A 23,447-nucleotide genomic window follows, 5' to 3' on the forward strand; every position below is an offset into this window, starting at 1 on the left:
CAATCATTGTTGATAGGTCATGTTTAAGTATTCTAAGTTATTTCTTCTTTATTTCATCCACTTCATGTCATACACCAACAGTAAAACAATCCCATAGCATGATGACGCCACCACCATGCTTGATAGTTAGCTTGGACGAAAGAAAATCCTCAATCAGTTCAAATAAAATGAGTGATATGCATTCCAATTGATCCAGAATGAACGTTTTGATCACTATAGTTAAAACTGACGACATAACAAAAAGTGAAATTGAGAACATTTTTGTTATCTGAAATAAAAAAAGTTAATTGAGGAAAACTGACTGGAACTCTGTGTTTATCAAACCAAAACATTTTGAAATTACAGATATATTCTCAATTTTTGTGTTTACAAACCTATCAGTCCTTTGAACCGATGTGATTTTTACATCAGTTGTCGACAAATTACGACACTCCATAATCCACCTGGTGGCGCTAACGCTAGTCCACAAAATGGCGGCAGCACAAGTTGGGATAAAACACGTCAGTTGGTTGTTCAAGAATTGAAAACTTTTTTAAAAGTGTCTTGTTTATTACCAAACTGATGTAAACATGATCACATTTAACTAATAAAACTAGCAAACACATTCAAACCTAAAACTGAATTAGACAAAAAGTCAATATTAAATAAAACCCCCAAAGGATTACAACTCTGGCTCTGATTTATGTGGAATTTTATTCATATTTTGATTAATTTTTTTGGTTGAGACGTTTTTGGATGCAGTGCAGCTGGAAGGATTATGATGGGTAACCATGGCAACAAGTGTTTTTACAACTGAGAACAGCTAATAAGTGACATAATCTCAACTGAAAATAACATGACTGGAAATCATCTGTTTAACGGCTATTGAGCGGTTAGCATGTCATGAGTGTCGAAGCAACAGTCCTCAGTCAGAGTCCTCTTCAGAATCACTGCGAATCCGACTGCTACTGGAGATCCTTCGTTCCCATGGCGACTCTGAAGATACTTCAACATGCATTCTCTCTTCAGGGTGAATATTGGAACACATCAAAAGAAAATAAATGAATGAATAAAGGCAGACAGTTTTATTTTTTTAAGGGGTTTAATGGATGTATGATTCATTTAAAGGAAGTGGTAAACACATACAAAAATACCCTTTCAATACGTTTTAGAAACAAACATCTAAATGACTTGTGTTAAATGTTTCTGAACAGCAGAAATGAGTCGTCTGAAACAGAGTGGTGCAGATATTCAAAAAAAAAAAAGAGCTAGCTGCTATGAATGCTATTAAAACAAAAAAGATCACATGGTACAAATATGCATATATAAATAATGTGATAAGAAAACCCCCAATAATGACAAAAGATGCCTTTTTGGCAAAAAGAAAAAAAAAAACGGCCCTCTGTACATTTTAGTTTGGGAAACTGATTCTGGAAAAAAAAAAGAAGCATTAATGAAGAAAGAGCGTCAGTAGTAGCATCACTCGACACGTACATCAAACACAAAGCCACTCAGCGTCTACAGGACGGGTCAGGGTGGGGGGGAGTGGACGCATCTCTGGACACCCCACCCACTCCCACTGACACCCCACTCAACCTGTGGACCCACAAGATGCCTTCTAAGAACCTCCACAGGAGGCGCAGAGGGTTAGCACCCGAAACAAAGGGAATATTCTCTCTTACACGTCAACGCAGCCATCGCTAAGCGCTTGCACACAGCCAGCCAGTCATCCAAAACAAAACTCATCAACACAAAAACAAAAATAAAGATTTTCTTAAACTACAAAAAAAAAGAAAGAAAAAGAAAAATCACCAAAACGAGGTTCGGTTTGATCCGAAAGAGTCTCTACAGTCAGAGGTTGGAGAGAAACAGAATCACGACGGAGTATTAGGGCCACGCGATGAAAAATGACAAAATAAAAGAATAAAATTACAAAAATAAAGTTGTAATATTACGAGAATGTACCAAGAAAATAAAGCCAAAATTATACAAGAACAAAGTAATAAGAGAATAAAGTCGTAATATCACAAGTTGAAATTATTCCAGAATAAAACCAAAATAATATGAAAATAAAGTCAACATTTCAAGAAAAGTCAGAATAAAGTTGTAATATTACCAGAATAAACTCATTAAGAGAATAAAGTCAAAATTAAACAGGAAAAAACCCAAAACAATATGAAAATAAAGTCAACATTTTGAGAATAGTAAGAATAAAGTTGTAATATTACCAGAATAGTACTGAGGCTTTATTCTCAGAGTATTTTGACTTTCTTCTCATAATATTATTACTTCAGTTATAAAGTAATAGATTTACTTTATAACTAGTTCCTGCAATATTGCTATTCCCCTAATGACTACCAGTTTATTCTCTCATTTTCGCGACTTTATTCTTGTCATTTTATTATTTAGTTTTCTTAGCGCGGCCCCAACTCTCCGTCGTAACGGTACGGACGCGGTGGATCCATATTCTCCTGACTTTCTGCCAGTCAGGTGGAAAAATGCCAAACTGGTACTAAACACATTCTGGTAGCGCTTACCTGCTGATCTTTATGCGGAGAACTCACCGAAACACGAGACAGAGACACGGTGCGCAGCGTTGTGGCTGATCGCTCTGTGATGTGACAAAGATAAAACAACAAAACAAAAAAACAACAAAACATTTCCATTCCTGTCGTAAAGGCTGCTTCTGTTTGCTCTTATCGAACTCGTACAGCGGCTATAAAAAAAAAAGAAAAAGGAAACATTCCAGGGATGGAGACGGTTTGTTGGTACAAGCGACAAAGAAACAAACAAAAACAAAACAAAAATAAATTTTTTAAACTTTTTCTTTTTAGATAAAACTACAATAGAATAATCAAAAGACTTGATGATCTTTTGTTTTTGTGTGTGTTTTTTTTTTTTTAAAGACAAAAAGTTATGTACATCAACATTTACAGTACGGATGTGAAGGAAATGTGGGAGAATGACCAAACATGAGCTCTCTCTCTCTCCAGCAGAGTGAATAAGAAGAAGCGCCTATTTTTTATTATTATTATTATAATAATTATTATTATTAAAACGTCATCTGAAAAAGAAAGAAAGAAGGAAGGAAACAAAGGAATCTGACATAAAGAACAGCTCATCTCCCAGGGCTATGTTTGTGAAACACAGATGGAAAAGGAAGAGGAGACGGAGTAAAAAACTGCTGCTGTAGTTCTCGTGTCTCTGAGCGGGTCGGCGCCGGAAGAAAACCCGAAACGTCTGCGCCGACGCTTCCGTCCTGCTGCGTCACGGTTCGCACAGACCGACCTGAAGATGATCCAAAATGTCGCCGTTTGGCTCGACTGTGGAGGCTCCGCCCACTGCGGCGCGGTTCTGGTGCGGCCCGTTCAGGCTATGTGAATCCGGGCCTTCTCTGTTTCCTTCAGCCGCTTCGCCTGCTCCTCCAACGACGGGGAGTGGGGTCGTTTAGAGGTTGCGCCGTTCAGGGGGTCGGCGACTCGACTGACCAGCGTGGGGATGGAGCTGCCAACAGGGGGCGCTGTGTGCTTAGGGGCCGCATGTTCTACCGAGGAAAGAACATTTGAAAGATACTAAAATAGATATTCAACAAATATATCAAATATTATCAAAGGTAGCAGCTCAGTTCAAATTTTTAGGGTCACGATTTGATTTAGAAACATTTTTGATTTGGAAAAAATTTGAATCACAAACAATTTTTAACTCAGAAGATTTCAGATTGAGAAACATTTTTGAAAATAGTTTTGTTTCTAAATCAAACAATTTTCAATTCAGAAACATTTTGCACTTTGAAACCATTTTTGAGCCAGAAAATTTAGGATTCAGGAATATTTCTGACTTGGAAAAAGTCTGACTCAAAAAATTTGAAAAAATTTTCAAATCAAAATTCTTCAAACAACTTTTAATTCAGAAACATTTTTGGATTCAGATAAAATACTGATTTGAACGTATTTTAACCAAAACAAATTTCAATTCAAAAACAATTTTCCAAACAGAAACGATTTGATTCAGAAACCATTTTTGATTCCAACAATTTTTAATTCCAAAACCAATTTTTCTATTTAAAAGGTTTAAAGATTCTGTTTAAAATATCTATTGAAAACTGTTCTATAAGGTTCCAAAGTGCATCAAATTATATCCTTTTATATTTAAACAAAAACGTTTGTGTATAAAATTCTGTAACTTAAGGGGGAAGTAATTTTTTTGGGAATTATTTACTTGGAACAAGCTCTTATATATTTAACTGAAACATTTATTTTAAGTTACTTTTTGTGTCTTATTTAAAGTGCACTAAGATATTTGCACTAGAAACTAGACAAAAGTACTTGGGAATAATTTGCGTTTTTCATATTCTGAAGCTCTTTGTTTACATTTCCTGTACTGATGAGAGTTGGACTCACTTGATCCGATGACGGGAATGGACATGCCCTTCTCCTCGCTGGCGGCCGGAGCGTCTGGGTTCAGCGTTCCGTCAAACAGCGGCGGCTTGGGCGGCGTGACGCTGCTCGGACACAGACAAAACCTCAGCGGCGTCGCCCAGGAAACCAGAAACGTTCAGAAAACGGGTTAAATCTGTTACTTGTGACGGTTGAGCGCGAGTTTGATGGAGTTCTTCACGACGCGGCAGCTGTTGCTGGCCGGCAGCGGCGACGAGGCGTCAGGCAGCTCCATGCTGGGAAGTCTCTGAGAACGGGAACAGGAACGTTTAAAAGATGAAATGAACCAAAACGTTTAATGAAACCGAGTTAAATACCTGCGTTCTCGAGGTATCGATGGTTGGAATGGATTTGGCCTTTGATCCAGAGTGAGGCGGCTAGCGGAGAAAAGAAGAAGAAGAAGAAACAACGTTCTGTTCATCAACACGACTAAAAGATCCGACGGCAGATTGAAACCAAAACATCGAGATTTTTATCTGGAAACGGCAGAAAAACGATCAGTTCAAAGTTCAAATTCACCGTAAATTTACTTCAGATAATTTATCAATGACAGAGATTCAACGAAAACGACGAGCAGATGAGTTTCTGGAAGGAAGGAAGAGAGGAGAAAAGGGAAGAAAGGAAGGGAAGAATCAAATGAGGGAAGGACGGAAAGAAAGGATATAAAAGAAGGAAAGATGGAGGAAAGAAGAAAAGGAAGGAGGAAAGAAGAAAAGGAAGGAGGAAAGACATGGAGGGAAGGAAGAAAGAAAAGACAAAGGAATGAAGAAAGGATAGAGGGAATTTAGAAAGATAGAAAAGAAATTAGGAAAGAGAAAGTAAGAAAAAGAAAGGAAGAAAGGAGAGAAGGAGAAGAGTAGCAAAATGATATAAGAATGGAAGGATGGAGGAAGACAAGAAGGATGGAGGAAGACAAGAAGGATGGAGGAAGTGTAGAAGTGTTTTTGTTTGGAGGAAAAGGCCGTAAGAAATAAAAATCAAGCCTTGAATTCCAGGCCTTCCTTCTTTCCAAACTTTTCCAACCATAAATTAAAATCCAGACCATCGAAGCTGCAGCAGAAAACAAAATGGAGGACGACTCACGGTGCCGGGTGCCTCGCCGTGAGGGCTGCAGTCCGACGACGGCGGGTACGGCTCCTTGAATGTCGAGTCGTCGCTGGGTGCCGCCTGCAGCCAAACACAGGAACCAGTTAGCTTCACCTGCAACAGAACGCTGAACCGGATCAGAACCGAAGACTCACGTCCGACTCCTTGTGCCTCTTGGCGAAGTCGTCCTGCGTGGGCGAGTGCGGCCTCTTGGTGGCGGCGGGGGCGGGGGGTGGCTCCTCCAGGCCATTGGACTCCTCCTTAGGGCTGCTGGGCTTCACCGCGTCACTCAGGGCGCCGCTGATGGACGATCCGGCGGGCGGCGAGCAGCGAGCGGCGTCTGCATGGAGAGGAGAGGGAGCGATGTGTTCAGGGTCCACTGGGATATATCAGTTATACAGAAGATGAACTGAACACAGGAAATGGTGCAGAGAGCAAACCTGAGACACCAGGGAGGGAGGAAAGGAGGGAAGGAGAGAAAGAAGGAAGGATAGATGAATTGTGAGAAGTTGTGATGCATTCAGGTCCAACTGGACATGTCGGTTGCTCAGATAAGCTGCTGATGCTCTGATGTCGATCAAACCAAAATCAGATGAACTCACCTTGTTCTGCAGCTGCAGCTGATGCCGCCGGCTGCTCCGCCGCTGCTGCTGCGCTCGATGACACGGCTGCTGCTGCAGCGGTGGCGCTCGTTTGAGGCGAGGCGGCGGCTGCACTCGGCGCTGGAGACGTCTCCAGGAAAATCTGCTTTGGTGGACTCGCTCTGCGGACAGGGAGGGGACAAAGTCAACACCAGATTTTTGGAAATGAGGAACAAAGAAAGGATGGATGGATCTTTTACGAGATGTAAAAACAAAAACAACCAGTCCTCCAGGATGTCGATTTGTTTTGTTTATTGCTGCACCTTCTAAAAGTTGAATTTTCATTACTTTAAGTTTATTTTTGCCCTAACATGGTTTGACAAAAACACTGAAATACATGGGTAGTAACTAGTTACATTTGCTCTGTTACATTTACTTGAATAACTTTTTTGAAGAAAAAAAAAAGTCCTTTGAGGAGTATTTTTACTCTCGAGTAAAATTTCTGGATTTTCTGCCCACTGAGTAAAAAACAAACATGTTTTAACCAGAAATCCACCGGACTCAAATACACACCTGCAGTTTGTTAAAGTTTCAAAGTTTTTTATTGAATGAAACTGATTGGGGGAAAAAAAAAGTTAATTTTTGTTACTTATATGAATAATTGTCATTTTCATCCTTAAAATACCAAAATTTCCACTTAACTTCATATTTTGGTCCATCTGATGATGTAATCTTTAAATACTAAATGATAATTTGATCAGTTAGTACTTGAGTAAACTTTTTATCAAATTCTTTTTTACTCTTGAGTAATTTCTTGTACGGCTACTTTTTACCTTCGAGTAAAAATAAGTTGAAGTGTTGCTACTCTTAAGTTCTGGTGGTAACAGATTTGTGGATAAAAGCTGCAGTTAAACAAAGACGAAGAAGGAGAAGAAGACGAAGAGGAGCAGGAGGAAGAAGAAGAAGACGACGAAGACGAAGAAGAGGAAGAAATCTTAAGGAGACTGGTCAGATTTAGTTGATTTAACTTGCGAATAATGAGTGAATTTGCATCAACAGGTGCGTCATCGACTTCCAGGAGGAACAGAACGAAGCGTTTAAAAAGTAAGTGCACCCTTCGTCGGTGTCCGACGAGGGTTTGAGGGGTTTGCTGCTCGGGGAGCTGAAGGGCGTCCCTGAGTCGGTGTCTCTGGAGCTGTCCAGGTGGCTGCTGTCCAGGGAGATCCGCTTCGAACTTCCACCGTTCGAGCTTCGGTTCACCTCCGCTATGCTCTGCGGAGGAGAAGAACGAAAGAATAAACGAAACGAGAAACAGAAAACACAAAACAAGTACTAACAACAAGAAAAAACGCAAAACAACAAACCCTTTTCTTCTTCTGCACCAGTTCGGGGGGGAGGTACTGATGGAGCTGTTTCTTCTTCACGTGCGTCGCCTCGATTTTCATCCCGTCTTTCAGCATGTTGATGTTATTAGCTTGTCTGTACACTGCAGGGAAACGCATGTAATTAGCGATGGAGGAACCTTTTGATAAAGTTTTTTATTGAAAGAAACCGATTTTAAAAAAGTAAAAATTTGCCGGATTTTGTTACTTTATGAGTTATTGTCATTTTAGTCCTTAAAATAAAATAAAAAATTCTCCACTTAAACTTTATATTTTGGTCCATCTGATGACGTAACATTTAAACATTAAATGATTGATAATTTGATCAGGTGATCAACACTTGAGTAAACATTTTACCAAATACCTTTTTACTACTTTTTAGTTTTACTTGAGTAAAAACATGTTGAAGTTGTGCTACTTTTACTCAAGTACAATTTTTGGGGACTCTGTACGTAAGCCACAGATCTATGCTAAGCTACGTTAGCGTCTGGAGGCCGTACCCGTGTCTGTGAAGGACTGGATGTCAAACGTGAGGTCGATGTTCACGCTCTCTGCGTTCTCCACCTTCTTGAAGATGATCCCAATAAACCACATGGAGACAAAGTCGTTTCTGCGGCAGAAAAACACCCATTTTAACGGTTTTCAGGGCCCGACCTGGACTCCTCGTTAGCGCGGGGACTCACTCGTTGCGGTTGTCTTTGGAGCCGGGGAAGGACTGCGGGTTGACGTGAGCCAGCATGATGTACTCGTTCCTCTCCAGGTTCCCCACCAGAACGCGGATCTTCGACTCTACGAGGCCGATCCTGGGAGAAGCGTTGAAGCAAAGTGAGATTCAACGCTGGACGATATGGCTTACAAATAAAATCAGATTTTATTTTCTTCAAAAAGAAATTACAAATGTCAGAAAACATTTTTAAAAATTGGTGTTATTTCAACCTTCCCTTCTGACCTGATTGAATAGTCAAAATAAAAAGAAAATATGGTGGTAGCTCTACGGTGAAATAGAGAAGCAATAATAATAAAAAACTGATTTTCCAATAATTAAATCTAAAAAGAAAAAACAAAATAGAAAATTCAATTAAATCAATAAAATCAATTTATCTCCCACCTCTACTTTATGCTAACAATGAACCCCAACAGCTGATTCTAGGTTTGAAAAATGGAAACAAAACATCTGCAAAAATAGGTGTTGCAATGGCCTAATCAAAGCCCAGACGGATGCACATACAGCTCTGGAAAAAACTAAAAGACCACTTAAAACGATCAGTTCATCTGATTTTACTTTTTGAGTAAAATCAGTTGTCAGTAGTTGTTCTATGAACTACTGAAAACATGTCTCTGAAAGTCAAATAAATAAATACAAAAAGCAAGAATTTTGTATTTATTAGCAGAAAATGAGAAATGGGCAAAATAACGAAAAACATGCAGAGCTTTAAGATCTAGATAAAGCAAAGAAATCAAGTTTATATTCATTTAGAAGCAACAATAATAAAGTTTTAACTCAAATCAGCACTTGGTGAAAAAACCAAGAGGTTTTAATGGGGTTCAGAGCAGACGGCTCCATTTTTTCCAGAGCTGTACATCAAGACTTGAAACAAAAATCTTTAAATTTTTTAACGCACATTTCCTAGCAACGCATGTTTTTACTGAAAGTTGGATGATTTTCTGTTAAACCAGACGACTGAGTGAAACATTTTGTTTCTGTTGAGCTCAGAGAGTAGAAATGAGGATCACCAGTAACACTTACCATTCTAAGTGGTTTTCCTCTGTGGATGCACTGGCAGTAAGAACAATGTAATGCCTGTCGGGACAGAACATGTTTAGAGAAACCTTAAAACATTTTGAGTCATCAGTGATCTGAGGAATTCCCTTAAATATCTGTCAAACTAATAAAGAGTTAAGCCTCATGAACCAGATTTGACCCGTTATGTAGGCCGTCTACATTTTATTCTGTGGTTGAAACAAAGTTTTTCCATTGCATTTGAATATTTCAGGGTAAAGGAAACCTCATCCTCGAGCGTTGGAGGCAGCTCTGGTTGTGTAAGATACATCTGAACAAAAACAAACAACAAAGACGTACTTGTACTTTTGGAAAAAGTTGGGTGGTTCAAAGAGCTTCGGCCATTCTGCTTTGCCTTGCAGAATCTCGTCTGTGACGCTGAGACCTGTTCAGGACAAACAGACGAGTGACTGAAGGTCAAATCAGAGGACGAGTCTCCGAGTCCGATCCTCGAGAGCCAAACACTCACTCAGCTCCTACAGACTAGCGGCAGCAACAATTAGCAAACACCTGGTGGAAAAGCTTGTCATATCAGGCCTAAGAACGCGTTACTCGATTGATTTATGCCCAGAAAGCACATGGACAAAAACCGTTAGTGAAACGGTCACTGGGACTGTCTAGTATATATTCCATTGAGGGAAAGTAACTTTAACATATGAATTCCTCATATGTTAACATAAAGTATAAGCTGCTACTTACAGGCATTGCTTCGAAGAATTCGACCTCGAATACGGCGTTCATAACAAACACGTGTTCATCTGCTCTACCGCAAGCAAACAACCGTACTGATTAAATAACATAAAAGTCAAGCAGTTCCCTAAAAGTCCAACAGATGGCAGCAATGCGCCATGCAAAACAAAACACCCACAGTTTACAGTGGCAGTGGCAGAAGAAAAATCCACATATAAACCGGAAAATACAATATATAAATATATGGCCGGACCAAATGTGGAGGCGGGCCGTAGTTTGGGGACCACTGGTTTACATTAAACTCACGTCTGGCTCTGGAGGATTGGAGTTGCGACACATTCAATGTCTCCGGGAAAACAAAGCAGCGTTACCGTGTTTGAACTCCTCCGTCATGATGGTGCGCGTTGACGTGGAAACGTTGTAGGTGGAGTTCTGCTGGGGGTACGCGGGCGTGATGATGGGCATCAGGTGGTATCTGTCAGACGGGTTCACCTTAAAAAAAAAAAAGAAAAAAAAAGAGGAACAAGAGTTGGATTCTCTACTTATGAGAACACAAACACACCCACGCTGCCGGACAAAATAACTTCCATGTTTCTGCTGCATGTCCTCCTTCATGTGCAGAAATTAGAAAACAACTTTATAAACTTTAACGCCACAATAGAACCGAGTGAGAGCTCTTATAATAAACTATGTGATGCTTTAAAATGTCTGTTAATAGATTAATTGTATTCATAAAAGCCATTTAAATATAAGAAAAAAATAAACAAATATGGAGTAAATAATCATTAAGTATGAAAATAATGTCATTTACAGGTCAGAACTACAATTGGATATTTATTGTTTATTTAAACATTACAACAACAACAAAAAGAAAGTATTACGATTTAGTTCCCTTCTTTAGTTTCTTCATCTCCCAAAAAAGATTCTGCATATTTTAGAAATGTTTTCCATGACTTTTCATTTATTTGGACTAAATTAAAATAAGACAGACAAATTATTCAAACGCATTTATTACCGAAGGAACACAAAACTTTACACAAAAGTTTGAAAAAGTGAGTTTATTTTGGTAGCAGAATGATTTATGAGCAAATAAACATTTATTTTATTTAACAGAAGTACCAGCTCACAGCCTGGTTGAGAGATAAAATATGCTGCAGCGCCCCCTGGTGTAGAAATCTATTGGATACAAGTAATAAAAATCTAACTGGGCCAAATAAAGAACAGCTTTTATCATGATAATTCAATTAAAAAGGTAAAAATTAAAATGGATTTATTACACAGAGTGATAAAAGTTTCAGTGAATAAACCCCTAAACCTGAATTTCTAAAAAAATAAATTAATAATAATAATTATACAACACTAATAAAAATACATTCTGGATACATCTGTACATTGAAGCTGCAGTGAATCGCAAAAACTATTCTTCCTGATTTTTGCAGCTATATCTGTTACTTGTGCACTTTTCCTACCACAGCTTTTCCTTCCACTCAACTTTCCATCACAATTCTTGGCTGCAGCACTCTGAAACAGCCGGTTTCTACATAAATTACTCTTCAAAATGATAAAAAGAGTTCGTATAAAATTTTCCAGAGAACGTGAATGTTTTGTTTGTCACCATTTATAAAACGCTACAGGAATAAAAGCTTGTAATACATCACTCTGCATGTAATGAATCTTTATACCAAGTTTCACCTCTTGCACTGAAATAAATCAGTTATTTCAGAGTCTTTTCTGCAGTTCTTTTTATTGAATGGCTAAAGCTGCGTTTTCCTAGCAGAATGAAATGCTCACAGCAGGAGCTTCTCCTTAAACCCATCCAGAAACAAACCGCCGCTCATACTCACTCTGGGGTCCCAAACAGGTAAATTGAGATTACTGTCCTCAGGTTGTTTCAGTAGCACAGGATTCGGCCATTCCCTGCAGGGGGGAGAAATGACAAAAACACAGTAAATAAATGCTGGAGAACTGAAGTTAACCAAAGGTATGACGAACCTCTGAACTCACCATTTTGAGAAAACCAGGAAGAACTTGTGGACGAGTGTGGCGGCTACGGCGTTGGGGTAGAGCTGGCAGGTCCTGGCCACCAGCATGGCCCACGAAACTCCACCCAGAAAACCCAGGATGTTGGAGTAGATCCCTCGACCTGCAAACACGAAGAGCGCAAGAAACGCTTGGTCGTAAATATCCCAAAAACTGAGCATCACTACTTCAACATACTGTTACTCTAGCAAAGGTAAAAAAGTATTTTACTCATTACTTGAGTCTGAGTACTTCAGTACTACTCGATCATTTGAGTACTTAAGTAGACAATGTGAAAGTAGTCTACTCAGTTCTTGAATACTCAAGTACAGAAGTGCTTCACTACAGAAGTACTTGAGTTTAAGTACTTGAGTAGTAAACTACTTTTGAGTACACAAGCATTTGAGTGACGATTAAATGATCATTTGATATTAAAAATCAATCAAATGACCATATTTGATGATTAATTTATGATAATCATAAGATCATCATAAATTATTTATCATTTATAAATAGATTATAAATTATTTATTATTATAATCGTTTAATATTTTAGAATTACGTCATCAGATGGATCAAAATATAAAATAAAGTGCAAATTTTGGTATTTTTAGGACCAAAATGATAATAATTCATATAAGTAACAAAAATAATAAAATCAAGCAAAAGAAAAAAAATTTCCTAATCAGTTTCTTTCAATATAAAACTTATAAAACAAAAACTGCAGGTCTAAGTCTTTGGTGAACTTCTGGTTAAAACATGTTTTTCATTCAGTGGGTAGAAAATCCACAAATTTTACTCAAGTAAGAGAAGAAATACTTCAAAATAAAATCCCTCAAGCAAAAGTAAAAAGTATAGCATAATAAAAATACTCCTACAAGTAAATTTATTTCAAAAGTAACTGGTTATTACCCAGCTCTGAATTTGCCTTAAACATTTGATCAGGTGTGGATTTACTTACGTTTCGCCCAGAGTTTGATGGCTCTCAATGTCAACCTGAAGTTCTCTTTGTTTGGCACCAGGTATAAAATTTCATCCGTTACTCGACAACCTGCAACAATAAAGTCTAATTAATAAACTCAGAGCAGCAGGACTCCGTCTGAACGTGATCCGAGCCGCGCCGCGTACCGTTGAGGCTTCGGATGCACCGAATGTCCAAGTTCTTCAGGATGGAGTCGCCCCGCAGGTCCAGGTTGTCTGGAATGGACTGTAAGGCCAATCTGGCAAAAAGCAGGTCAATCTGCAAACAAGAACCCATTTGGACTCTTGAGTTTCACCGTGATATTATGTGATACTACTGTAAAAATGATACAAATATTTAAAAATAAAAAGGCAACTGTGTGGCTGTGATTTTACGGCTCACCTCAATCCCATCAAATTTGAATTTTATCACAGGTACAAAAGCGTCTTCAACAGCCTGGAGGAGAAGAGAAACGGATAAAAACATAACAAAAAAGCTGAAAAAAACCTTCACTTTAAAAACAAACGCAGGTTGTTTAATTAAATACTGACCCTGAGGTCCTTGATCTCTTCATGCTGTTTCAATTTCTCAAAGAAAGACTGGAAAAAGTCGGTTCTCTCTACGTGCCGCGGCGCCACACACAAGGCATCAATATCAGCTCCTGCAACAAATAATAATAATAAACGTCATCTAAATGTTCATCCATCCATCTATCAATTTTCTTAACACCCTTGTGCCTCAGTGGGGTTGAGGGGGTTACTGGTGCCTCTCCAGCCAACGTTGCAGGCGAGAGGCGGGGTCACCCTGGACAGGTCGCCAGTCTGTCGCAGGGCAATCTAATCTAAATGTTATCAAGTTCGATAGTTAAAACATTTTGACATTGAAGAGCAGAGACTTTAATCTCCAACAAGTGAAAACAAAAAGAAGAAATGCTATCAGAGGACACACACTGGCCAACACGCTGCCTCAACAGTGTAAGCATTTCTCAGTATTAGTTTATCATCATTAAGACATTAGATTAATATTCTACTAAAACGTACAGAAAAATAATTTATCCAAAGATTTAAAGCTGCAGAACATAAAACTTTTTACTTATTTGTTGAAACACTCAACATGTTGTGACAGTTTTTTATGAGACATAATCTGTTAAAAGATCGATTTCTTCTGAAGAAAAGCATCTGTCCCGGCAAAATCAACCAATAAGAGCCAGGAGGCGGGGCCTACCGCTGTCAATCAACCCCAGGTACTTGCTGCTAAATGTGCTAATGTCAGAGAAACAGCGCTGTCATCTGTGGCTATGCTAACTAGCCTTAGCATTCACAACAAGCTATGCTAGCTGCAGTGAAACAGAGGGCAAGGGAGGCAGTGTGATTAGCAGCACCAAGACCCGCCTCCTGGTTCTGATTGGTTGTTTCTACTTACAACTGGGAGAAGGCAGAGGAGCTCGATTTTTAACAGATTAGCTGATACCATATTAAATAAATCAATTATCTTAAGTAAATTAAGATTAATAAATTAATATTTATGAAATTCATAAATCTTATAAATTAATTTAATAAATGTATATCTCACCATGGCATGGAGACAGATTAATCAAATATGTAAAACAAATATATTTCATTTTATAGAAGTCACATACTGCAGCTTTAAGACAAAAAATGTCTTTGGCTTAAAAACTCAACTATGATGCATTTAAAAAATATTTATGACATATTTTATATTTTGGTGGACATAAAGTGTTGGTACAGATCCTACACAATGTTTTATAAATGAGACCTCAGTAGTATTCTTAAAATTCTATCAATAGTAGCATAAAATAAACTTATTTCCTCCATTGTACAGCTGTAGAAAAATTAAGAGACCACTTAAAATGATCAGTTCTCTGGTTTTACTTTTACAGGTCTATGTTTGAATAAAATGAACATCGTTCTTTTATTCTATGAACTACTGACAACATGTCTCCTAAAATACCAAGAAAAATGTAGTATTGGCAGGAAATGAGAACTGGTCAAGATAACGAAAACGATGCAGTGCTTTCAAACCTCCAATAACGTAAAGAAAACAAGTTTATATTCATTTAGAAACAACAAAACTAATGTTTTAACTCAGGAAGAGTTCAGAAATCAGTATTTGATGGAATAACCAGGTGGTTTTCAATGGGCTCAGTGCAGTGGACTCTTCATTTTTTTTCCCAGAGCTGTAGGTGAGTTTTGCATGCATATATTTGACCTTTTGGTCGTGTTGTTTTTCTGAGCAGATGGACACAAACGGTTCAGTCCTCACCGTCACAAAAACACAAGAACAAAAGAACCTAACAAAGCAGGCCAGAGTTTCTAATGAGCCGACAAACTGAGCTTTTAAAAACACAATGGAGTCAGACGCCTGCTTGTAACTCTGGCTGAATGCGCCGCCCCTTTTCACCGCAAAGCCAAAAAGAACCGGTACCAGATGAGCGCTTTAATTTTGTAGTCGGACTTTCGAGCCAAAATATCTGCTGTGATGGCATAAAAACATGACAGCATTGTGTTCAACTTCAGTTCTTGTGTTTTAAACACTTTGATTTCAAAGAATTAACCGCCTCCTCAAGTTCTGCAGGATACAAATATAATATAAATTATAAAGTAGAATTTAAATTAAGGTGAACTGAATGAGTGCAGGGGTGTCAAACTCATTTACGTTTTGGGCCAAATCAAGATCATTAAGGCACTTAAAGGGCCGGTTGAACCAGAATGTACTGATGAAACCTGTTAAAATATCAATAAATTCTTAAAATCTAATATTACGTCAGTCCATCCAGGATTTTGTGATACTTTTTGTGATATTTTGCGATAAAAATCAAAGTGCTTGTGGAAATATTTTCGCTTATTTATGACAGTAAATGTGACTTTTATTACTCTGTATAGATCATGGATTATAATCTGACATAAATTAAGGCTGAAGCAGCTGCTTAGTACAAGTTTTTAATAATTTTAGAGAAAAATCGGTAATAAACTCCCAATTATGTATCAGGTATTTATTGATTTTGTGTAAATTTCCATGATAATTCTCAAGAAACTGGAGGGACTGATTGATATAATTTGGCAGTAAACAGATAAAAACTGCATTTATTTGATTGATTACATAATATTTAAGCACATTTAGCGTTCAGTCTAGAATCTAGAGGGCCACATAAACAGCTACGGCGGGCCAGATTTGGCCCACGGGCCTCGAGTTTGATAAATGTGAACTAAGCAACGCAGCACCCAGGACTTTGCTTTAACTATGCTGCAGAAACAACGACGTACCTTTTGTGTGAACTCCAAGTCTGTATGAACCAAATGTAAAAATCTTTCCTCCAACACAACTAATAGCAGACGGTGGAAGGTTCTGCAGGACAGAAATGGTGATGAGTGAGAGAAACGATGGCAGAGTTCGCGTCCTCAGCATCCAAGAAACAGACAGACGTACCTTTAATTCACTGATCTCTGCGATCCATTCTTTAACCAAGTTATTCAACTTCCCAAGAACAGCGAGTCTGGAAGGGGAAACAGAAGTTCAGCATGTGCGTTTTTACAAAGTCAGCTATTTTATCAAACATGTAGATGGGAATAAATTAGCATTTTTAGTGAATTGAATAGGGTGCAAATTGTTACAACTCCACGCAGCAACACAGAGATAAATCATTGTATAGTAGGACAACATTTTCATGTAAAAAAATAAAATAAAAATATGGTTTTACCCTAAACTCTGAGCAGTAATGTAGTTTAGAAAAGAAATGTTACTCAGAAAGAGGCTAACAAACCATAAACTGCCCCAGAGGTTATTGCAATAAATGATAATATTGTTGTTTTGAGACAATTTTCAAATACTATAATGCAAGAACACACTCTCAAAGATCAATACTTTAAATTTTAATGAACATTTAACACAGGAACTGGAAGACATTTTAAATACCTAAAATAAACAAAACAAGCGAAATACATAAAATTAATTACAAAATCTCTGTAAACAAATTTATCCTTTAAAAAAGGGGGCTAGTTAAGACAAAAGCACCAGACTGAAGACTTTTATCAACCAGTTTTAGGTAGAAAGAGAGAAAAGAGAAAAACAATAAATTATAGAAATTGAAATTACTGAGTTTGTTTTAGTTTATCATGTGATTAATTGATTTACTGCGACAAGCCGACTCAGAAATCAGCCTAATTTATCCACCTGTGAAGAGCAAAGACACTCAAAATGTAGAAAAATACCAACAATGAAAAACGTAACCTGAGCTTTAATGTTAGAAATATTTTACCTTCATCATTTGCTACAAATAATAAAACATTCACTAAACTGCTACGCTGCTGCATTAAAATCCCAATTTTCTCATATAAAAAAGTAAATGTTTGCATTTTTAATGTACTACTAATATTGTATAAAAAAGACTAAATTAAGTGAAAATTCTCCAGAATGTGAATTTTTAAAAGATCTGATCAATCAATTAATCGTCAGAATATTCGATTACTGAAATAATCGTCATCTGCAGCCGTACTCAGAGTGGAGCCACTGCTCCTGCAAAGCCTCCTGGGAGTTTCCCTTTGGAGGTTTTCCAAGCAGGTCACACAGGGAGCAGAAAGACTTTACATTTCTGCCGACCTGAAATCACCTTGGGTTCGCCAAGGTGTGAGCGGAAGAGAGAGTGAGAGAGAGAGAGAGAGAGAGAGAGAGAGAGAGAGAGAGAGAGAGAGAGAGAGAGAGAGAGAGAGAGAGAGAGAGAGAGAGAGAGAGAGATTTATATCTGGGTTTCCCTCCTGGACCGGTTACCTTCACAACCCGACTCTAGGCAAAGCAGAACTCAAACGATGCGTTGATAAGCAGTGATGTAGCTACTGATGAAACGATTAATCCGATTAATCGTTTACTAGAATAATCGTCAACTAAGTTAGTAAACGATTAATCGTCAAATGGAGTATGAAGACTATAGGAAAAAAGACATTTGGTGGAAAAAAAAACAAACATTCAGAGAAATAAACCAAAACTTTACACAAAAAATGTACATTTTACATTAGAGGTCAAATTAAACCTTTGTAAATTTTGTCAATTTGAGTACTTTTATTCAACTCGTTTTCCGTTTCATATTTCTGTATTTTATTTTTATTGCTTTAATATTTGTTTTATGTTATGACGATGTAAATTGGTCAACTGCTGCTTTAAATGTAATTTGACATCAACATAAATACGTTTGAGCCAAAAATCAAGTGGTATATTTTTAGTTTTATGCTACAGTATTGAAATTTAGAGTATAAAATGTTTTAATTTTGTTTTTAAAAAAGGAAATGATTTATTTGCATCTTTTAATGCATTTCTAATATCGTTTAAAAAGACTTAAATTGTGAAATGAAAAATCTTTGCCATTTTTAAGTGTGCACACTTACAGCTAAGGACAATCAACAGTGAGCATTTAACCAAAAACATTTATTAACATGAGATTTTGGCTGGCTCTTTAATGTTTCCTTTTTTACAAAAACTAATATCGATAGACGATAAAATGCCCCGGTAATTATTGCAATAAATAATAGTATTGTTGTTTTGAGACCATTTTCATGTAATTATTTGATGACATAATAATGCAAGTTCACTTTCTTATGATCAACAAACTTTTAATTTAGTAAAGAACATTTAACTCAAAGATATTTTAAACACGACTAAGCCTGTTGCAAATTTAAAAAATGAGCTTTATAATTTCCATCCTAGTTAATACTTTTAAAGGAAAATTTTGTTTAGAGAGACATCATAATGCAGGGGTGTCCAAACTTTTTACCAAGTCGAAAATTTTCATGGACCAAGAAAAAAAAAAAATTAAATTAAACAAATAAAGCATCACAATTTTTTATCTTTTTAAAAAAGGGAATTTTTTTTATTGTAGATCCAAATAACTTTTTAAAAATGATTATATTCTAAGTTGAACAACTTAAAAAATAAATTACATAAATAAATTAAATATAAATGTATTTAATAAATTAGAAGCTGGTTTGTGTGCAACAAACTTGGTTTTTCAGTACAATCAATCAATCAATCAATCAATCAATCAATCAAATTTTATTTGTATAGCACATTTCAGCAGCAAGGCATTTCAAAGTGCTTCACATAATTAAAATGAAAACAGCAGGTGACACTGAATAAACAGTGAGAAAGAGAAATAAAAAGAAATGAAAAAGTAAAAATAAAAACTTTAACATTTAAAACTTCTTCAGTCAAACCGCCATTTGACAAGGACTCAAACCTTTAAAACTTTTTTACATAAAAAAAAAGATTAAAAAGGCATTAAAAACGTAGACAGTGAGAAAAGAAAAAGAAATTAAAAACATTAAAGACATAAAAACATTGAAGATATCAAAACCTGAACTCTAACCCTAATTTAGCCATAAGCAACTCTAAACACAACAAAAGTTTGGCTATAAAAAAAATTTATTCTTCACAAAATTAAAGTTTACTGATTTTTGAGAGAGCAAACATGCATTACTAAAAAAAAATTTATTCTTCACAAAATTAAAGTTTACTGATTTTTGAGAGAGCAAACATGCATTACTAAGCAATTATCAATGTATTACTTGAAAATGGTCCAAAATAACAATACCATCGTTAGCGGTATAGTTTTTATGACAATTTATCGCAAAACCTTTTAATCCTGACAGGCCTAAACGTAACAACCAAAAACAATGAACAAAAATAAAAACCTACACAACCGAAACCATAAATAAAATGGATTGTGAAATCTTTGTAAACAAAATTGCCTTGCAATAAAGTATCAGAATGAAAACCAACTTCTAATTGATTAATTGTGACAGGGTTAGTGTGGATTAATGTGGTTTAAAGTGAAAACCTCACCTGTGGTTCAGCTCCTCTTCGTCCTCAAAGACACCGAAAGGTTTCATAGCGTCACAGAGTTTCTTGGTGTACAAATGGTCTATTTCTCGTGGGGGAGCCAGGCTGATGGCCGAGGTGATGCCATAGTGTTTCTGAGGCTGCTGCCCACCAGGCATGGCGCTGCGGGAGAGAGAAAGGAAAAACACAGTAAATTACTCCTTAATAACGTTTCCACAACAAAAACATTAAGACATTTTCAACCAACATTTGAGGGAGATATTCCGAGACGCTTCACTTGCACCGTGGCAACGATTCGACCAAATTTCAGCCATTAGAAGAGATGTCTATAAAAATTTAATTTGTACCGAACAGATTTTTCCTCTCGGGAGAAATAAACAGATAACAGCAACAATGAGGGATTTTAGTTGGTTTTCCCAGCCTGGTGATATGAACGAAAAGCAATAATTGATGGAAAATTAATGTTCAGAAATGGTTTTAGGTTTTCCTTCGAATAAAAAGTGATTATAGTGACTATTATTACTATATAAAGACGAGTTTTGAGACATTTAGTGAAGAACTGATATTTCCCAACAGGGAAAATCTTACTAAATGCGAGATCTTCTCCACTTTATTTGGACGTTTCAGTTTTGATTTGTAAAAATTGGTCTTGATCAAGACAAAACATGTCCATGTCCTAAGCCATGTTTAGTTTTGTTTACATGAAATAGACATGTTACCATCAGTCAACCTGCAGCAGAATTTAACTTTTTAATGAACTAAATAATTTGAAGTGAATTTATAAATTTTAGACCTACAGAGGAACAATCACAGCTTCGGTAATTACAATGAGAAACTAGAGATCAAGCTCAAAATCTGGGTGTAGATTTCGAGCTTTCAAACCTTCAGATTTCGGTTCAGACCTGAACCTTCAGAACCACATAAAGACGGTTACAAAGTCGGCCTTTATCATCACATTTTCAGGATTGAATCACTAATGCCTCAGCAAGATCTAGAGAAACTCATACATGTGATTATTGTTAATCACATTGATTGCTGTAACAATGCTCTTACAGATCTGCCTTAAAAAAAAAAAAAAAAAAAATCAGACCCAAAACACCGCTGCTCACTTACAAATATGGGTGTAGATTTCGAGCTTTCAAACCTTCAGATTTCGTTCTGAAGGTTCAGACTTGAACCTTCAGAACCACATAAAGACGGTTACAAAGTCGGCCTTCTATCATCACATTTTCAGGATTAAATCACTAATGCCTCAGCAAGATCTATAGAAACTCGTACATGTGATTATCCTTAATCACATTGATTGCTGTAACAATGCTCTTACAGGTCTGCCTTAATAAAAAATAAATAAATCAATCAATCAGACCCAAAACACCGCTGCTCACTTACTAAAACTAGAGCACATCAACCAGTTTTAAAGTCTTTACACTGGCTCCCTGTAGCTCAAAGAATAGACTTTAAAATACTGCTGTTAGTTTATAAATCACTGAATGGCTTACCACTAAAATACATTAAAGATCTGCTCTTGTTGTATCAACCTTCTTCAGGTTCAAGTCCAATTTCCAAACATGGAAACAGCGTTTGGATATTATGCTCCACAAATCTGAAATAAACTTCCAGAAAACTGCTGAAACACCAACTTCCTTTAAATCAAGGTTAAAAACCAATATGCTTGAACTTTTTTTGGACTTATAACAGAAACAGTAGTTATGGTCTGCAGTTCAACAATTCCTGCTTTCCTTACTTATGCCACTGCAGTCTTTTGGTATTTTCACTATATTTTCATCATGAGGAGAACTTTTTAATTGCCGTAGTGCTTAAATGTGCCAAACAAATAAACATGCATACAAAAAAATGAGCTGAATAAAGATGTGAGCATGTACTTTTCTAGCCCAAGCAAAGTGAGGTATCAGAAACATACATATGTATACTAATTTTCAGAATTTACTCTGGCAAAAACTATACACAATGTTTTCGGAAGCGCTTTATAATATTTAAACTATAATAATCTAAAGTAGCAAACTTGACCTAAATATGAATAAAGAAACATTACAACTAAATTAACTAATTTTCCCTATTTTTAATATCGGTGTAAATTGAGTGACATTAATCATCCCAGAAGTTAAAATTTGAAAATGATGCAAATGTCTTTACTTTTACTCTACATAAATCACCCCAATATGAAGTAATGCAAGACATTTTAATGCTTAAAATGAATTGTTTTGACATACAACTACAAGAATGTGCTGTTCACGATATTTGGATTTTCCACGTTTTATCAATCATAATTCATTAAACATTTAATGTCATGACACAATAAACATCTGTAAAAGTTTGGGTTCTTCAGCCATGTCTGCGGCTGAAGATAAATACTTTCTAATTTAATGGCAGGATGGTTTTTGCTTCAATTTTAAATTGTGAAAATATAATATTTCAAATTGCCTTTAACTTAAATTTGTCATAATCAGTGAGATAGATAATTTGCTGGAAACATTGAGAATAATTTTTTTGCTCATTTTTTTAATGAACACTTTTGTGACATAACAGCTCAGATTTCAAAAACACTAATAAACTCAGAATTTTATATTTTTAAAAGACAACTGTTTTAATTGTAACCTGCATACATTATTTTGGCATCATTTACAAAGCATTTTAATGCACCTTGTAAAGAAATAGTTTGTTTTGATACAAAACTCCTTTAGTTTACATAACAATTGACTTAAAAATTGTAATAACGAAAATCTATTGTTTGTTTTGGCATAATATTTCCATTTAGAACTTATTGAATGTCTCCCGTTTGGAAGCTGCTAGCATTTTAAGTTGATCAGTTTGAGATTTATTGCCGGGAAAACTCCAAACTCTTCACTGACAGCAATGAGCGTAATTAGTATTACTTTACCAACAAGCTTAAACTATTAGATTTTTGTACATTTCAAAAGTTTGAGTGTGGCTTTAACAAAATAATGACACAAAAAGTTTAAATCTGAACCTCAGTCAGGCTGCTAGCTGAGGCTACAAACAGGTTGGAAGAGCTAACAAATTAGCTAATTTAGCAGGTTGGCAAGTTTTTGCTGGCCGATACGGAAGCGGCGCTTTAACTAATTACCCTCTTTCCGGTTAAAGTCATTAATATTTTACATTTACCTAAACAAAAACCATTAACGTGTATGTATTCATTTTCTGCAAAAGTTTACAAACAACAAAGAAGCTAAGCAGCAAACGGCGGCTGCAGGCCTTGTTGTGACAGCTGGCTAACATTAGCTTTTAGCCTATTCTTCATGAACGCGAGCAGAAAACCCGCTCAGAAAGTACAAACCGTCCCGCATGCATGACTTACCTTGACATTTCTTTCATGACACCAAAAAGCTTGCACTGTTTTTTGTTTTAAATCCGTAAAAAAAGAAAGTAAGAAAGTCAGCCAGTGGGGATGACAACAGCCTCGACCTGATTTCAACAATGGTCACTTTCCAGAGAACAGTTCAAACCTTCCCACTGAACCGGAATCACTACTTGGGAGCTAACGAATCCGCTCGAAATCCCGCAGGAACATTCATATCTAATTTATCCTCCAACCCCAAGCAGAGTTTTGACAAATGGTAGTGAGCCAAGCACGCGTTTAAGTGCTGTTGTGGGTTATTTTTAGATCCCAAACTACAAATGTAACGGTGTTTGTTGCCCGACGTCTGC

General features: G+C 36.7%; 1 protein-coding gene across 2 annotated transcripts; it reads right to left on the reverse strand.

Annotated features, from left to right (window-relative positions):
* Positions 1 to 1,062: 1,062 nt before the first annotated feature.
* On the reverse strand, positions 1,063 to 23,446 carry papolg (poly(A) polymerase gamma). Of its 2 annotated transcripts, XM_008430379.3 has the most exons (24): positions 23,098 to 23,441; positions 19,764 to 19,922; positions 16,362 to 16,428; positions 16,199 to 16,280; positions 13,466 to 13,575; positions 13,317 to 13,370; positions 13,082 to 13,193; positions 12,915 to 13,004; positions 11,939 to 12,077; positions 11,779 to 11,851; positions 10,306 to 10,426; positions 9,545 to 9,629; positions 9,212 to 9,265; positions 8,148 to 8,267; positions 7,965 to 8,074; positions 7,447 to 7,568; positions 7,197 to 7,354; positions 6,104 to 6,264; positions 5,657 to 5,841; positions 5,499 to 5,582; positions 4,733 to 4,792; positions 4,559 to 4,662; positions 4,380 to 4,480; positions 1,063 to 3,523 (listed from the first exon to the last, which is right to left on the reverse strand). In XM_008430379.3, exons 1-24 carry the CDS (start codon positions 23,112 to 23,114, stop codon positions 3,348 to 3,350), a joined length of 2,544 nt encoding a protein of 847 aa, XP_008428601.1. In that variant the 5' UTR covers positions 23,115 to 23,441; the 3' UTR covers positions 1,063 to 3,347. The 2 variants fall into 2 exon arrangements, with proteins under 2 accessions (XP_008428601.1, XP_008428602.1); XM_008430380.3 differs by lacking the exons at positions 1,063 to 3,523; positions 4,380 to 4,480; positions 4,559 to 4,662; ... (10 more) ...; positions 10,306 to 10,426; positions 11,779 to 11,851 and having other exon boundaries at positions 11,935 to 12,077; positions 23,098 to 23,446.
* Position 23,447: the final 1 nt, after the last annotated feature.

The sequence above is a fragment of the Poecilia reticulata genome, chromosome 15, assembly GCF_904066995.2.
Source record: "Poecilia reticulata chromosome 15, P_reticulata-male-v2, whole genome shotgun sequence".
NCBI classification, from domain to species: domain Eukaryota; kingdom Metazoa; phylum Chordata; class Actinopteri; order Cyprinodontiformes; family Poeciliidae; genus Poecilia; species Poecilia reticulata.

Bases quoted from the DNA above. Each gene is read 5' to 3' on its own strand.
- papolg (XM_008430379.3), bottom strand. The intron at 16,281-16,361 runs GTACGTCTGTCT...TCTGTCCTGCAG, and splicing joins CAGAGATCAGTGAATTAAAG to AACCTTCCACCGTCTGCTAT. The intron at 5,842-6,103 runs GTGAGTTCATCT...CTCTCCATGCAG, and splicing joins AGCTGCAGCTGCAGAACAAG to ACGCCGCTCGCTGCTCGCCG.